General features: G+C 50.5%; 3 protein-coding genes and 1 pseudogene across 3 annotated transcripts in view; 3 read left to right on the top strand and 1 right to left on the bottom strand.

Annotated features, from left to right (window-relative positions):
- The window catches only part of LOC118925813 (keratin-associated protein 10-8-like), a 49031-nt gene extending 34316 nt beyond the window's left edge, over positions 1-14715 (bottom strand). Inside the window, exon 1 of the mRNA XM_036912059.2 lies at positions 14634-14715. The gene's annotated coding sequence lies outside the window, so the exon portion shown is untranslated. The remainder of the gene's footprint in view (positions 1-14633) is intronic.
- Positions 1-17020, top strand: part of TSPEAR (thrombospondin type laminin G domain and EAR repeats) — a 158629-nt gene that overhangs the window by 120107 nt on the left and 21502 nt on the right. The window contains exons 3-4 of the mRNA XM_036912066.2: positions 14622-14860; positions 16388-16478. Of these exons, the coding sequence (XP_036767961.2) occupies positions 14622-14860; positions 16388-16478 (330 nt within the window). The remainder of the gene's footprint in view (positions 1-14621; positions 14861-16387; positions 16479-17020) is intronic.
- On the top strand, positions 2974-3849 carry LOC118925815 (keratin-associated protein 10-8-like; annotated as a pseudogene).
- Positions 9993-12818, top strand: LOC118925811 (keratin-associated protein 10-8-like). Its single transcript, XM_057505309.1, has one exon. The coding sequence runs from the start codon at positions 12115-12117 to the stop codon at positions 12742-12744; it is 630 nt and encodes a 209-aa protein (XP_057361292.1). The 5' UTR covers positions 9993-12114; the 3' UTR covers positions 12745-12818.

The raw sequence follows: 17020 nt of genomic DNA, 5'->3' as shown, positions 1-17020 counted from the left end.
ATGAAAAGATGCCCAACATCACTGATCATCAGGGAAATATAAATCAAACCCACAATGAGGTATCACCTCATACCAGTCAGAATGGTTAACATCAACAAGGCAAGAATTAACAAGTGTTGGTGAACACGTGGACAAAAGGGAGCTCATGCATGCTGGTGGGACTGCACACCAGTGCAGCCACTCTGAAGGGTGGTATGGAGGTTTCTTGGAAAACTAAAACTAGAAATACCACCTGACCAGCAACTCCACTTCTGGGAATTTACAGGAAGAAAACGAAATAAAAAATCCACAAAGATATATGCACTCCTATGCTTACTACAGCATTATTTATACTATCCAAGATAGGGAAGCAACCTAAATGTCCATGCAGATGAATGGACAACGAGTATGTCATGTGTATACACACACACACACACACACACACACACATACTCAGCCATAAAATCAAATGGAATCTTGCCATTTGTGACATGGATGGACCTAGAGGGTCTTAGGTTACATGAAATAAGTCAGGCAGAGAAAGACAAATACCCTGTGATTTCACCTAAATGTTGACTCTAAGAAGTGAAACAAGTGAACAAACAAAGCTGAATCAGACTCATAAACATGACAACAGACTGCTGGTTGCAGTAGGGGACGGGCTGGGGAATAGGAAAAACAGTGAAGGGGGAAAATTAACCAGAATGTTTGGTGCCTTGATCTGGGTGATGCGTGTACATGTGCCAAAATTCATCCAGCTCTACACTGAGATTCGTGCATTTTTTTGTATGTACCTCAATATAAAAATTTTTAATAAAATTCACAAGAAAAAAAGAAGTGTATAGTATAGACAACTTGAACAATACCATAACCAACTTGAACTATTTGACCTTTAAAGGACACTCCACCCCAAACAGAATAGCCATTCTTTTTAAGCACATGCAATACATGTACCAAGATAGACCACATTTACTGAGATGGACCATATTTGGGTTTGTAAAACCAGTCTCTCTAAATTTGCAGGGACTTAAGACACACAATGTATATTCTCTCATCACAATGGAACTAAAGTCACAATCCAGGTACAGAAAGATCTTACAAAATCCTGACTCTTTAGAAAGGAAATAGGCCTCCATGTAACTCATGGATCAAAGAAGAAAGAAAAGGGGGAATCAGAAGATATTTTGAACTGCATGAAAGTGGAAACACAATGTGTCGAAACTTGTGGGCGCTGCTCCGGCCACACCAGCGGGGAGTTCATAGCCCTGAATGTCCATGAGGGAGAAGATGAGGTCCTCCGATGAATGAATGGCCTCGACTCCCATGGTAAGAAAGCCGGAGGCAACTTAAACCCAAAGAAGAAAGACAGTAACAACACCAGAGCAGAAGCAGCAAGGCGGGAAGCAAATACAGGAAATCACAGACCCAAAGTTGTGTCTTGAGAAGACCAATAGAAAGGACAGCTCATTGGCCAGACCAGCCGGCAAAACGGAAAGAAGACATTAGCCAGTAACAGCAAGAGGGACACCCACACAGGTGGCATGTTCACTGCGGGTACCATGATGGCCATTACGGGGTCTCTGAAATGGACAAACCCCTAGGAAGACACAAACGCCAGAACCCAGGGCAAGAAGCAGCCCTCTGTGGTTCACACCCTCCCACGATCGCCTGTCCCTGGGCAGGGGTGGTAGGCCCCCTGGAGCACCCTGCCATGGAGCCTAGCAAGTGGACACCACACACGGCACCAGGACGGGCTGCTGTGGATCTAAGCGGGTCAGTGTCAGAGAGTGGCTCCTGTGTGGCCATTGAGCATTCTGGGAACAACAGAATAGAGATGGAGAAGAGACGGGGCTGCCGGGCTGCGGAGAGAGTGCCTGGGCGCAGGCACGCAGGGCCAGATGGGAGCACGATGGCCACTGCAGTTCTGTCTGTGCTGGGTGGCACGATCCAGATGTGACCACACACACACACACACACACACACACACACACACACACACACACACACACACACACACACAAATGAGGCATGCAGCCTGGTGGCGGTTGGGACCTGTGTGGCCGAGCTCTGGCTGTGATTTGGCCTGGAGGGACACCAGTGAAGGGCCCCCGGGAGGCCCCGGATCATTGTTTTGTGACTTCTTTGAAACTATAATTTAAAAATCTTCCCACAGAGAAACCTCCAGCCCTGATGACCCCACTTGTGAAATCTACCTGGAGAAACACCAAACCCAGAGTGCAGGCCGGGCCGCGCCCACTCCTGCCAGCCACAGGGGCGCAGGCCATGCGGGGAGCTGTGACCTGCTGGCTGCCCTGCACCTCCTCCCGAGCTCACACCAGGGAGCTGCCAAACCCTACGTGTCACCGAAGTCTCTAGAGCCTTCCTTCCACAGCTGACACAGCCTCCATCGCACCCACATGGACGCCCTGCCAATGTGCCACCCCGGGGATGCCCCATCCCAGTGAGCCCCCAGCCCTGCCACAGCCCAGGTGTGGCTACGAGGGCTGAGTCAGGGGACGGAGCCCTGAGGGGCTCACAGCACAGCCCCTCTGCCCCTGCCAGTACGCGGCCTCCTGGCCCAGGGACCCGGCTGCCCTCCAAGGCCCTCCCCAGGCCGCCTGAGCAGGTCTGCACTCACGCAGTCCGTGGGGTCCCTCATGCCACACGCAGCCCACCAGGGGCCACCACAGCCATCTGCCACTGGAGTCACAGTTCCCAGAGCCCCCATGAGGGGACCCACAGGAGGAAGAGCTTGACCTCGGCGTGGCCCCAGCACCACTTCCCAAGGGCCCCACAGGGGTCAGGCGGTTACTGGGGCAGCCCTGGGGCCCCTGACTCACCTGAGGCTCCCGGGCCTGTTGCAGCACCAACAAGGGCGGGTGCACGTGGGCCTCCTGGGAGGGCAGTGCCAGCCAGGGGCCAGACATACAGGCCTGCAGCCCCGGCACCCCACGCACTCACTCACACACACACCCCTACAGCCCGCCGCCCACCATGGCCGCCTCCACCCAGTCTGTCTGCTCCAGTGACCTGAGCTATGGCTGCCGGGTCTGCCTGCCTGGGTCCTGGGGCTCCTGCACCAGCCCCTCCTGGCAGGGGATGACTGCCCCGAGAGCTGCTGCGAGCCCCCCTGCTGTGCCCCCAGCTGCTGCCAGTCCAGCTGCTGTGCCCCGGCCCCCTGCCTGACCCTCCTCTGGAACCCCGTGAGTGGCAGGTACAGCCCCTGCCAGTCAGCCTGCACCAGGTTGTGCACACCCTCCTGCTGCCAGCTGTCTAGCTGCCAGCCCTCCTGCTGCACCTTCTCCCCATGCCAGCAGGCCTGCTGTGTGCCTGTCTGCTGTAAGCCCGTGTGCCGTGTGCCCGTCTGCTCTGGGGTTGCCCCTGCCTGGCACCCCCGTGCTGCCAGCCCATCCCCTGCCCCCCGTCCTGCTGCAGACCGTCCTCCTGTGTGTCCCTCATCTGCTGCCCCATGTGCAGGCCCGCCTGCTGTGTGCCTGCCTCCCCCTGCTGTGCCCCCGCCTCCCCCTGCCAGCCCAGCTGCTGCCGCCCAGCCTCCTGCATGTCCCTGCTCTGCCGTCCTGCGTGCGCCCGCCCCACCTGCTGCTGATCCACTCGATCCCCAGGCCAGCCAGGCTCAGGCCCATCCCGGGACTGGCCCTCTGAGCCTCCCCTCAGTCCAGTCCTGACCTGTGTTAGGCGGCTGCCCGCCTCAGGACAGGGTCACCCCCTGTGTCCACCATCCTGACCTGACCTCTGACCCCTGCCTCCCAGGAGGTACCTCCCCCACCTCTGGGTCACCTGTCCTTCCTTTCCCATGTCTCTGCTCCTCGGGTCCCTGGGCCTCCACTTCTAGCCTCGGTTCCCCAGTAAACCCACTGCCTCACCTCACCGCCTCCTTTCCTTGGACACTCTTGGGGGCGGGGGGTCTCAGGGTTTTAGCCAGACGTTGTCTCCTTTGGCCATGAGTATTTCTAGGACCAAGGCTGGGAGCTCCCAGAGGGCATGGCTAACTGCTCGGGGCAGGGCCCCCGTCTGGACCCCAATCGTCGCCCAGGGAGGCCACTGTTCCCAGGCTTCCCCAAGACTGGGCGCCTGAGTCTTGCCGTGGTCTGGGGGCTCTCTCAGCCCTGGGCCCTTTCCTGCCACTGTCCCATTTGGGAAAACTGGCCCCGGAGTCACCTGCCAAGAAGCAGGGCCGGGGGCTCCACACAGCACAGCCTCTGAGGGTCCTGGGGGCCCTTAGTGTCTACCTTTGGGTTCTGTCATTTAGCATAAATGTGATGAGGGAGGGGGGAGCTGCTCCCAGCAAATGGGTAACAGACTGGATGCCTTCCCACCTGGGCCAGCTCAAAATATGGATAGAACTATGAAACGGTGGTGTTCCGATATTGAATTTGTGGAGCACAAACCCACTTGGTCCAGCTCAGCACCTGAAGAATATTTCCAGGCCCCCATGTAGAAACGGGACCTATTTGGGGCCCCATGGACTGCTGAATTTCTTAGATGGCCATGGAGTTGGGGAGAGCCGGGCGGCTAGTGTCTGGGGCCAGAGTTCCAGAGAGCAGAGGGCTGCACCAAGTAAGTGTGCTGGCCACAGAGGGTGTCCCTCACATGTCACCTGCGTGATGGTCAGCAGACCAGATGCTGGACACTGGAAACCCCGTGCCGGCGGGCAGACTGATCGTCAGAGACCAAACACAGCCTCAAATGGGCCTGTCGGCCCGCCGCCGGCTCTGGATTCTTGGGCATCTGAGGCAGTCTGCTCAGAAGGGGTCCCCTCGGTCCTGGGTGAAATCAGCCTTCAAGAATCCAGAGGTCTCATCCTGCTGACAAAGGTATGCACTGGTCTCAGGGAGTGAGTGATTTCCCAGCATCCTAGCTACAGCCTGGAACAAAGCTAAGAATCATCAGGGATAATGTATTCAAGAGGTTAGAGAATAGATTAAGCAAGTATATTAAAGAAAGACAAAGAAGATTTAAGAAGATACAGCTGGAACGCTGAGAGAGTGAAACTGCAGTGTTGGAGGGGAAGGTGACACTAGACGGGGTTAACAGAAGAAAAGTCACTGCAGAGGAAAGAGCAGTACGCTTGAAGGCAGAGAAATGGAGCGATGCATGTGGAGTACACAGAGGAGAGAGAGACGGACGGAGCGTCGGCAAGCTGGGGACGGCTCCCAGGGACAGAGCGTTGGCAAGCTGGGGACGGCTCCCAGAGACCCGTGTGTGATTAGAAGTCCCAAAGAAGACAGAGGGGAACAGGGGAAAAAGAGTCTCACTGGACAAAAGACACACCCCGGCCATGCGCCCCATGGCCATGCACTTCAAATATACAGGAACAAACAGGTCAGAAATTTAAAAAGAAGAGTAAATTAAGCCCCAAGCTGGCATATGGTGTGAAAGTTTTGATACAGATTAAGGCAGAAATGGATGAAATTGGAAACAGTAAAACAATAATGATAATCAAGAAATCCAGAGCTTGTTTTTTGAAATGACAAATAAATTTGATAAACTGTAGCTAGACTGAGAAGGTGAAGGACAATATCAGGAATGGAAGAGGAGGAATTACTACAGACCCCACAGATAATAACAGCATTAAAAGGGAGTATAGCAAACAACTCTATTCCCCAAAAATGGATAATTAAGATGAAATGGACTCATTGCTTGAAGTCATAAAGTACCAAAACTCACTTAAGAAAAAAGATAACCTTGAATGTCCAATATCATTTTAATAGACTTTGTTATTTATGGCACTTTAGGTTCCCAAAAAACTGAGTGAAAAGTGCAGAGTTCCCATACAGTCCCCCCACACACAGCCTCTCCACCATCAGCATCTTGTGATATTGATACACTTGTTATGACCAATTAACCTACATGGACACATCAGTATTACCCGACGTCCTTGGCTTACATTTGGGTTCAGTGTTGGTGTTGTATGTTCTATGGGTTTTGATAAATAGATATTGACATATATGGATCAATATAGTTAATAGAAAATAGCTTCCCTGCCTTGAAAAATCCTCTGTGCCCTGCCTACTCACCCCTCCTTCCCTGCTCAGCCCTGGCAACCACTGATGTTTTTACTGTGTGCATAGTTTTGTCTTTTCCAGGATGTCGTATACTGGGAATCACATCATATGGAGACTTCTCAGGTTTTTTTTTTTCACTTAGTAATGTACATTTAAGGTTTCTCCATGTCTTTTCATGGTTTTATGGCTCATTTCCTTTTTTTCTTCCTGATTTTGTATTCAGGTAAAATACACATAACACAAAATTTACTACCTTAACAATTTTTAAGTGTGCACTTCAACGTTACCTACATTCATAAAGTTGTTCAACCATCTCTTTTCATCTTGCAAAAATGAAATTCTGTTCTCATTAGAACAGCTCCCCATTCCCCTTTCCTAGCCCCTGGCACCCACCATCTACTTTATTTGTCTGTGATTTAGACTACTCTAAGTACCTCATGTAAGTGGAATTACACAATATTTGCATTTTTCACACAGCCTTATTTCACTTACTATAATATTTTCATGGTTCGTCCATGTTGATGTCATATATATTTTTTTAAGGCTGAAGAAACATTTCATTATATGGATAAATCTCATTCTGCTTGTCCATTCATCCATCAATGGACACTAGGGTTGTTTCCACATTTTAGCTATTGTGAGTAATGCTGTTATGAACATGAGGTTTACAGATATCTCTTCACAATTCAGCTTTTAATTCTTTTGAGCAAATACTTAGTATAATTACTGGATCATGTGGTAATTATACTTCTAATTTTTTGAGGAACTGCCATATTGATTTCCACAGTAACCGTACCTTTTCATTGTTCCTGCTAACAGTGTCTAAGTGTTCCAATTTCTCTACATTCTCACCAACACTTGTTCTTTCTGTTTTTTAAACATATATATTCTAGTTATCCTAATGGATGTCAGGTGGTATCTCATTGTAGTTTTGATTTGCATTTCTGTAATGATCAGTGACTAAGCATCTTTTCTTGTGCTTTTTTGTTATTTGTATGTCTTCTTTGGAAAAATGTTAATTCAAGTCCTTTGCTTATTTTTGAACTGGCTTGTTTGCTTTTTTTATTATTGAGTTTTAGGAGTTCTCTATACATTCTGAATATTAATTCTTCATCAGATACATGATCTTCAAGTGCTTTCTCTCCCATTTCTTTGGGTTACCTTTTTTTCTGTTGAAACTGATGATATTCTTTGTCAAATTTGATGCAAAAATATTTAGTTTTCATGAAGTCTAATTGTATGTTTTTCTTATATTGCCTGTGCCTGTGACGTCATATCCAAGAAATCGTTGCCAAACCCAATGTCATGCAGTTTCACCCTGTGCCATCTCCTGAGAGCTTCATAGCTTTAGGCCATGGATCCGTTCTGAGGGAATCTTTGTATATGGTGTTTGGGACAGTGTGACTTCATTCTTTTGCGTAGGAATATACCGTTTTCCCAGCACCATTTGTTGTAAAGATTGTCTTTGCTCCATTGAATGGACTTTGTGTCCTTGTCAAAAATGACCTTATATGTGATGGTTTATTGCTTTATTCTATTCCATTGGTCCTCCTGTCTGTCTTTATGCCACTACCATGCTGTTTTGATTATTGTTAGCTTTGTAGTATGTTTTGAAACCAGGAGTTGTCAACTTTCCTGCTTTGTTCCTTTTCAGGATTGTTTTGGCTCTTCAGGGTCCCTTGAGATTCCCTATGAATTTTACGATGAGTTTTTACATTTCTGCAAAAAAAAGGGTCATTGAGATGTCGACAGCAATCGCATTGCCTCTGTAGATTTCTTTGGATTCAATCGTAAGTCTTCCAATCCGTGAACAAAGGATGCCATTCCATTTATTTAAGTCTTCTTTAATATCTTTCAGCAATTTTGTGTAGTTTTCATTGTATAGGCCTTTCACCTCCTTGGTTAAGTTAATTCCTAGGGTATTTTATTCTTTCTGTAAATTGTAAATGAAATTGTTTTCTTAACTTCCTTTTGGGGTTGTTTATTATTTGTGTTTAGAAATGCAAACTGATTTTTGTATATTGGCTTTATATCCTGCTATTTTGCTGAATTCATTTATTAGTTTTAACAGCATTTTTGTGGAGTCTTCAGAGTTTTCTACTTATAAGATCATAGTGTCTGTGAACAGAGATGATCTTACGTCTTCCTTTCCAGTCCAGATTCCTTTTACGTCTCCTATTGTCCCCCTGCTCTCCTAGGACGCCCAGTACTATGGATACAAGTGGCAAGAGGGAGGCCTGTGCCTCGTTCCTCATGTCAGAGGAAAAGCTTTCAGCCTTTCAACACTGATATGATGATCACTGCTGTGGGGTTTTCATGTGTATTTTTTACTATGTTGATGTAGTTTCCTTCTATTCCTAGTTTTGATGAGTCTTTTTATCATGAAGCTGTTGAATTTTGCCAAATACTTTTTCTATATCAATTGTGATGATTGTGTATTTTTTCCCTCCATTCTGTTGATGTGAAGTATTAACACTGATTGATTTTTGTATGTAGAACCATCCTTACATACCAGGAATAGATTCCTCTTGGTGATGGTATGCAATCCTTTCAGTATGCTGCTGAATTTAATTTGTTAGTATTTTGTTGAGGATTTTGTACTGTTCATGAGAGATCTGTTCTGTAGTTTTCTTAGAATGTCCTTCGTATCTGGGTAATTGTTAGCTTCATAGAATGAATTAGGGAGTGTTCCATCCTTAATTAAAAAAAAAAGTTAACAGTGAACTAGGAATAAGTGAAAAAATGTAACCTCATGCGAGGCATCTATGAAAACTTATAGCCAACACCACACACAGCTGTAAAAGCCTGGATGTCTTCCCCCAAAGACCAGGGAGGGACAAGAACAGATGTTCCCTATCAGCACGCCCACTCAACGTCGTGCTGAGGTCCTATGCAGCACCACAAGGCAAGAGAAAGAAAGAAAAGTGTACATACTGGAAATGAAGAAATAAAATTGTCTCTATTCACAGGGGGCATGATTGTCCACATAGGAACCCTCAAGAACTGGCAAAAAGACCCCTAGAAATAAAAGAGAGTATAGAAAAGCTGAAGAGATTAAAGTTTACAATAATAAAAGCCACTTATATTTCTATGTAACAGCAATAAACAATTTTAATTTAAAAAAATTAAAGTATGGTTTATAACAGAATAAAAAAATGAAAACATAGGTATAAATCTAATGGAATATGTACACAATGAGAACTATCATCGAAACACTAATGAAAGAAATGAAGGAAGACACAAATAAATGAAAAACTAGACTCTGTTCCTGAATTGGGATATTGTTATGATGTCGGTTATCTCCGAATGGCTAAAGATGCCAGGTAATGACAACAAAATCCCAGCAGGATTTTTCTTGACATTGATATCAACAAGCTGATTCTAAAATTATTTGGAAAGGCAAAGGGGCTCAAGTAGCCAAAACAATTTGAAAATGAAGAACAGAGTTGGAGACCCACACTACCCGTCTTCAGAACTTCCTACACTGCAGAAATCAAACCAACATGAAGCAGGCGAAGTGGAAGGTACACAAATCAATGAAACAGAAAAGAAAAATAGAACCACCCTAAGTCAGCAACTTCTGATAGAAGTGTAAATGCAGGTTAACAAGATAGAGGTGTATGTGGAATGACATCTTTCTGGTAAAAAAATAAAAGTGAACCTTGACCCATACCTCACACTTAATGTAAAAATTTAATCAAAATATCATAGACCTAAATATAGAGTGCAAAAGTTTTAAATTTTGACAAGAAGACATAGGAGAAAATCTGTGTGGCCTTGTATTAGGCAAAGAGTTCTTAGATTTGACACAAAAGTGTGACCTAAAAAGAAAAAATTGATAAATTGGACTTTATCGATATGAAACATTTTTGCTCTCCAAAAGACACTGTCAAAAGAATGAAAAGACAAGTCACAGAGTAGTAGAAAATACCTGTAAGTCACACATCTGACCAAAATACTTGTATCCAAAATATATAAAGAACTCTCAAAATTCAATATCAAGGAAACCTAACAAAGGAAAAAACCTAAAGATTTTGAAGAAATACCAAAAAGATGCATGGATAGCAAATAATCATATAAAAAAGATGCTCAAGATCATTAGTCATTAGGGAAATGCAAATAAAAACACAACAAGATTCTACACACCTTTTAGAATGGTTAAAATTAAAAACACTGACACTGCCAAGTGTTGACAAGGAGGTGGAGACCTGGAACTCTCATACAGTGTTGGCAGAAATGTACAATAGTACCCCTACTTTGGAAAACTATTTGACAAATAAGCACATTAAAGCACATCTCAACACATCATTAGCCATCGGGGCAATGCAAATAAAAATACAATAAGCTACTACTGCATACCTATTATAATGGCTAAAAATTAAGAAAAAACTCACAACGTCAAATGCTGGCAAAGATGGATAGAACTAGAAGGCTGGTACATCGCCCATGGAAATGCGAGATGGCCCCGCCCCTTTGAAAAACAGTCTGGCAAGTTAGACATACACTTAGCATATGACCCAGCTGTGCCATACCTAAAGGTTTACCCTAGAGCAAACTCCTTATCACACAAAAACCTGTGCCCAAACAATGTTTATAGCAGCTTTGTTCACAATTATGAAAACCAGGAGACAGTAAAAATGTCCTTCAGCCATTGACTGAATAAACAGATTGTGCTAAATCCACATAATGTAGGACAATAAGAAGAAATTAATGCCTATGTTCCAAACAACATGGATGAGTCCCAGGTGCATTTTGCTAAGTGAAAGAAGCCAGACCCAAAAGGCTACATAACTGCATTTATAAGACATTCCAGCAAAGACACAGCTACAGCGATTACGAATCAGGGATCACCAGGGGGTTTGGATGAAGGGAGAAGTTGATTACAGTGGGGCCACACAAGGGAATCTCTGAGGGTGACAGTTCTTCAGTATGTTGCCATGGTGGTGCACATGCAATGCATTCAAACCCACAGAGCTGCACACCACCACCTTAATGAAGAAGGATGAGGAAGATTAATAGTTACTCGGCTCTGTGAGGGCAAGAGATGAATTTCCTGTCCCTGAGGAAGTTAAGGCCCTCAACCTGCTTTTCGCTGACTTTTTTGCCCTTATTATTTCTGCCTTCTACTTCCCTTTAGGTTTGTGTTTTGTTTTGCTGGGCCACGTGCTCTCAAGATACATAGATAGTGTATGAGTGGCAATTTTTCAGAACAGCTATATATTATCAGAAATGCTTTAATTTCTGTTCACCAGGTGACCTAGGGGAATTATATAATCAAAGTCATTTTCCCTCAGGCTTTGAAGATTTGGTACCATGTCTTCAGGCGTCTTGATTTGCTAAGTTGAAGTAGGATACCCATCTCTCTGGAACCTTTATGTTTAGTGTCAGATATTTCACCAGTGCAACTAGACACGCACCATTTTCCATTCATCTTGTCCCATAAGTGGTCAAAATTCCAAATCTGAAGATTATGTTTCTGCTTGCTCTAAGGACTGTTCCCTTTCACTGCAAATAAAGCGATCCTATTTGATAAGCATCAGATCTTCTGGAAGTATCATCTCATAAGTTTTCGTTTCTACATTCCATCTCTTGATTATGTGGGGCTGTGCTGGAGACGCTTCCTTGTCTATTTTCCCAGTACAACGTCCCCCCTGTCCACTAGTGAGCCGCCCTGTTTGGGAGCATGTCCCACAGCTGATGAGCAACTCTGATCCCACCTCAGCCCCAGGCGGCCCCATCGCTGAGACTCGGATTCACATCCCTGACTTGCCACATGACACAACGCCTGGAGAACGGGCATGGTGGGCTGGACACTGGCAGGGAGCCCAGAATCTAGATTTTTCTGTCGTGTTTGCTTAGAGAACCAAACAAGGGTGAGGTCACCCAGTCCTCAACCATAACAGGCATATTACAAGCGGCAAAGGCTTTTGTGTAAATAAGCCAGAAGCAATAAGAGCTCCTGGGAGTCACTCAAAACACTAACAAGGAAAAGGAAGGTTCAGTGAGCCTCCTGCTTGAACAACACACACACACCAGGGGGTATAAAAGCTGGCACCTCACTCACACACACTCACACACACACACACCCTCCTCCAGCCCACAACCCACCATGGCCGCCTCCACCCTGTCTGCCTGCTCCAGTGACCTGAGCTACGGCCGCTGGGTCTGCCTGCCCGGGTCCTGGGGCTCCTGCACCGGCCCCTCCTGGCAGGGGGACGACTGCCCCGAGAGCTGCTGCGAGCCCCCCTGCTGCGCCCCCAGCTGCTGCCAGTCCAGCTGCTGTGCCCCGGCCCCCTGCCTGACCCTCGTCTGCACCCCCGTGAGCTGCGGGTGCAGCCCCTGCCAGTCAGCCTGCACCAGCTCGTGCACACCCTCCTGCTGCCAGCTGTCTAGCTGCCAGTCCTCCTGCTGCACCTCCTCCCCATGCCAGCAGGCCTGCTGCGTGCCCATCTGCTGTAAGCCCATGTGCTGCAAGCCCGTGTGCTCTGTGCCCATCTGCTCTGGGGCTGCCCCCTGCCCAGCGCCCCCATGCTGCCAGCCCACCCCCTGCCCCCTGCTCTGCTGCAGACCCTCCTCCTGCATGTCCTTCATCTGCCACCCCGTGTGCAGACCCACCTGCTGCGTGCCCGCCTCCCCCTGCTGTGCCCCCACCTCCCCCTGCCAGCCCAGCTGCTGCCGCCCGGCCTCCTGCATGTCCCTGCTCTGCCGCCCCGCGTGCGCCCGCCCCGCCTGCTGCTGACCCACTCGATCCCCCAGGCCAGCCGGGCTCAGGCCCACCCCGGGACTGGCCCTCTGAGCCTCCCCTCAGTCTGATCCTGACCTGTGTTAGGCGGCTGCCCCCCTCAGGACTGGGTCGCCCTCTGTGTCCACCATCCTGACCTGACCTCTGACCGCTGCCTCTGGGTCACCTGTCTTTCCCTCCCGTGTCTCTGCTCCTCGGGTCCCTGGGCCTCCACCTCCAACCTCGGTTCTCCAGTAAACCCACTGCCTCACGTCACCGCCTCCTTTCCTTGGACACTCTTGGGGACGGGGGGTCTCAGGGTTTTGGCCAGACGTTGTCTCCTCCAGCCACGAATACTTCTTGGACCGAGGCTGGGAGCTCCCAGAGGGCACGGCTAACTGCTCAGGGCAGGGCCCCTAGCTGGACCCCAACCGTCACCAGGGGAGGCCAGGCCTGCTGGGCCCTGAGTGCCCAAGACACGGCCATGGCTGAATGGAGATTCCTGCCTGCCAGGGCAGCCTGGCTGTGTGGTCAGCATATCCCAGTCACCCTGCCTCATTCCAGCCTGCGTGGTAAGGCTTTGTCCTTCCTCTGTGGTCTCTAGCGCCCACAGATCACACCCATTTCCTGGGAGAGTTCCTCCTCCTCTGGAAGGTCAAGTCCAGGGCCGGGTCCACCCATGGAAGCTGCTGGGCCACGTGTGTCCCCTCAGCACCCAGATCACCCACAGGCTGCCAGGTGGGTTTGCTGAATTAGGTGTTTAGTTAACATGAGGACCATGCAGGCTTCTAACTTCTGTGACCTGATAGTCACGTGGGATTGGCTCAGAGTTTAACATGGCCACAGCTTGCTAAAAACTATACTCTGCCTCAGCATTCAGGCTTGATCACCTTCCACTCTGCACTTTTAATTGCATTAGGCTGGGAATTAATAGACTCTAAATTGCAGTTATGCATAATCAAAGATACATTGTTTCTATGTGATCTGGTTGGAAGCTGATGTGGGGCTAGAATTCCTGTGTTGGCCCTTGAATTGTGGTGAAGCCCACCTGACATTAAATTCACCAGCTTAGCCAACGTCAGGTGTGTAGTTCAGTGGCGTTAGGTACGCGCCCATTGCTGTGCTGCCTCACCACCTCCTCCAGCACTTTGTTGTCTTCCCCAAAGGACACTGCATCCCCATGAAACGCTGACTCCCCCTCCCAGCCCCCCACCCCCATCTGACCTGCTCCTCATTCAGGGGGATGCACACAGTGCCAGGCCTTTGTGGGGGTGTCTGGTTCGCTTCACTCGGTGTCACCCCCTCAAGGTCCATCCATGCTGATGTCAGAACTTCCTTTTTAAGGCTGAACATATTCCACTGCATGGATGGACCACATTTTTCTTTTCCATTCCTCTGTTGGAGGACACGTGGGTTGCATCTACATTTTAGCTATTTCGAATAATACTGCTGTGGACATGGGTGTAGACATCTCTCTGAGACCCTGCGGTCAGCCCTCCAGGGCACATGTCCTGCAGTGGAAATGCTGGGTCCTATGGGAGTTCTCTATTAATTTTATGAGGGCCATACTGTTTTCTCTAACAGCTGCACCATTTAACAATCCCGGCAGCGCCCAAGAGCTCCAGTTTCTCCACATCCTTGCTAACACTTGCTGCTTTTGGTCTTTTGATTATAGCCATCCTCACAGGTGTGAGCCATGCGTTTGGCTTTATCACAGACCATTGCTGCAGCAGCAAGCCCTGGCCTCTCTCCTGCCCTGACCTCACCTGCCCCTCCCTCACCTGCCTGGCCTCACCTGCCCCGCCCTCTCCTGCCTGCCCCGCCCTCTCCTGCCCCCTCCCTCCCCTGCCCCGCCCTCCCCTGCCCCGCCACACCTGCCCCGCCCTCTCTTGCAGAAGAACGAGTACCTGTTCACGGTGGTAACAGAGGAGCGGGACACCCTGCTGCTTGGCCTGCGATATTCGCCCACCCGCTTGCACTTCCTGTTCCTCAGCGAGGATGCAGCCGGAGCCTGGCAGACCCGAGTGTCCTTCCGCAGCCTGATGCTGACGGACAGCCGGTGGCACACGCTGGTCTTGGCTGTGTCGGAAGGCTCCTTCTCCCTCACCATGGACTGCGGCCTCCCCGCGGACATGTAGGTAGCAGGGTGCCCGGAGAGCGCTGCTCGGTGCTGCCGTCCAGAGCCTCTGCCCCGCAAGGCCAGGCTGTGGAGGAGCCGCCCAGGGTCACTGGCGGGATCAGGGGTCAAACTGGCCTCCCCAAAGGCCACGGTAGCAGGGACGCAGGCTGCCCGAGCGAGCGGGAGCCGGAGGACCGGGGGAGGAGTGGAGCTGCCACCTGGCCAGCGTCCGGGCCCGTGGATTGGACTTGGCTGGGGCACGTGCCCAACAGCAGAAGCCGACGGAGAACCCGGGCCAGGGGCCAAATGCATCTGGGCCCACGGGGCCCAGGCCCTGCTTTGTGACTTCCAGTAGGTCATCTTATCTAGAAGCAGTTTCCTTAGCTGGGATGAGGGAGTAAATGTCCCCTGAAACTGCAAATAAAGGCACAGAGAAGCCCTTCAGGGGCCTTCCCACAGCCTGGGCACTTGGAAGCCTGAGAGCATTTCTTGGCCATGCCTGGCAGGTGGGGACCGCTCTGCAGCGGGGGTGCAGAGGCCTCGCCACGGGAGACGAGGCCTGTGGTTGGAGCCTGTGGTGGCCAAGGGGAATTTAGGCCTGGGGCTGGGAGCCCGGGAGTGGTGTCTGGAGTGGGGACACTCCGGGACCAAGGTCAGGACCTCAGCCCACCGAGCCGACGGGAAGGAGCACGTGCTTTTACACGCGGACGTGGCACTGTGGCCGGGGAGGCCCTCTTCCTCCACACTGGCACATGGAGACCTGCTGTCTCTCCCCCCCCGGGGGCTCCGGCCCCACTGTCCCCACCGTCCCCACCAGCAGGGTGCCCTCCCTCTCTCCACCCAGAGTTCAGCCTGCACTTGCACAGCAGGACCCCTCCGACCACATCTTCCAACCCCTCCCAGGTAACCAACAGGGACTCCTCCAGCCCTGACGCCATCTGTCTCCCAACGGGCCCAGTGGGAGATGGGCGGGCGGGAGTCCCCATGCAGGAAGAGGCCATGGGAAGCCCCTGGGACGGAGGAGAGCTGCAGAGCAGCCCTATCATGTAGGACCCCTTTCCTGGGGCAGAGGGCAGAGGGCAGAGGGCACCCACCAGAACCCTCGCTCTGAACCAGAACCAGGAAAGGCACCGTGTTTGGAAACTGTCTTTGCAAGTGTAGTTAGTGTGAAGTTGGAGTCACACTCAGGTGGGGGGGCCCTGATGCAGGGAGGGGATGGGACACAGAGGAGGCACTCATGGGGGCCACGTGAAAATGGAGGCAGAGAGTGAGGTGTGGCCACACGCCAGGAAAGGCCAGACACCCCCAGAAGGTGGACGGGCGAGGAGGAGCCTCCAGGGGGCCTTTGGGGGCACAACCCTGTGTCCCTGCTCTCCGACCGAGGCATCGACCTGGGAGGCTGAAGCCTCAGCCTGTGCCATTCTTCCGGCTACCCGGGGACCCGCACGCCCCACGTGGCACTTGCTCCTGTCCTTTTCCACAGAAATAGGTGCAGCCTTGCTCCCCATGGCCCTAACGCCATCCTCGTCCTCTGTGTTTCAGAGCGGCCGACGTGCCCTTCCCGGCCAGCCTGTCTGTGCAGGGAGCCCAGTTCTTCATTGGCAGCCGGAGGAGGACCAAAGGCCTGTTCACGGTAGGCAGGGTGGCTCTGCCAGCCTCCCAGCACCCGAGCCAGAGGGGCTGTGACAGGCCTTTGGGGAATGGGGGACACAGTACATGGGGCACATGCACAAGGGGTGCTCCACACAACCAGGAGCCTCCACACACCCCCAGACACACTGCATACCCCCAGACATGCTACACACACACACACACACACACACACACACACACATACACACACACACACATACACACACACACACACACACACACTCACACACACAGATACACACATGCTGAACATACTCCACCACAGGGCCTTTGCACTCACTCCTCTGTCCCCCCACACACTCGTCTCCACAGCTGCCATGAGCCCTACCCTCGCCTCAGAGGCCTCCCCGACCAGCCTGCGGGGCTGTCCTCCCACTGAGCCCTCGCAGCCCCTGCCCGGGTTGCTTTGCTCTATCACCCTGACCGCCCCCAGCAAGCTGTGGTGGCTCCTTGCCTGTCTGCCTCTAGAGTGCAGACCTGGTTCTTTGCAGGTAGGGGCTTCTGTACCCTGCTGCGTCCATG

Source organism: Manis pentadactyla, chromosome 1 (genome assembly GCF_030020395.1).
Source record: "Manis pentadactyla isolate mManPen7 chromosome 1, mManPen7.hap1, whole genome shotgun sequence".
NCBI lineage: Eukaryota > Metazoa > Chordata > Mammalia > Pholidota > Manidae > Manis > Manis pentadactyla.
This window is presented reverse-complemented; position numbering and strand designations above follow the sequence as displayed.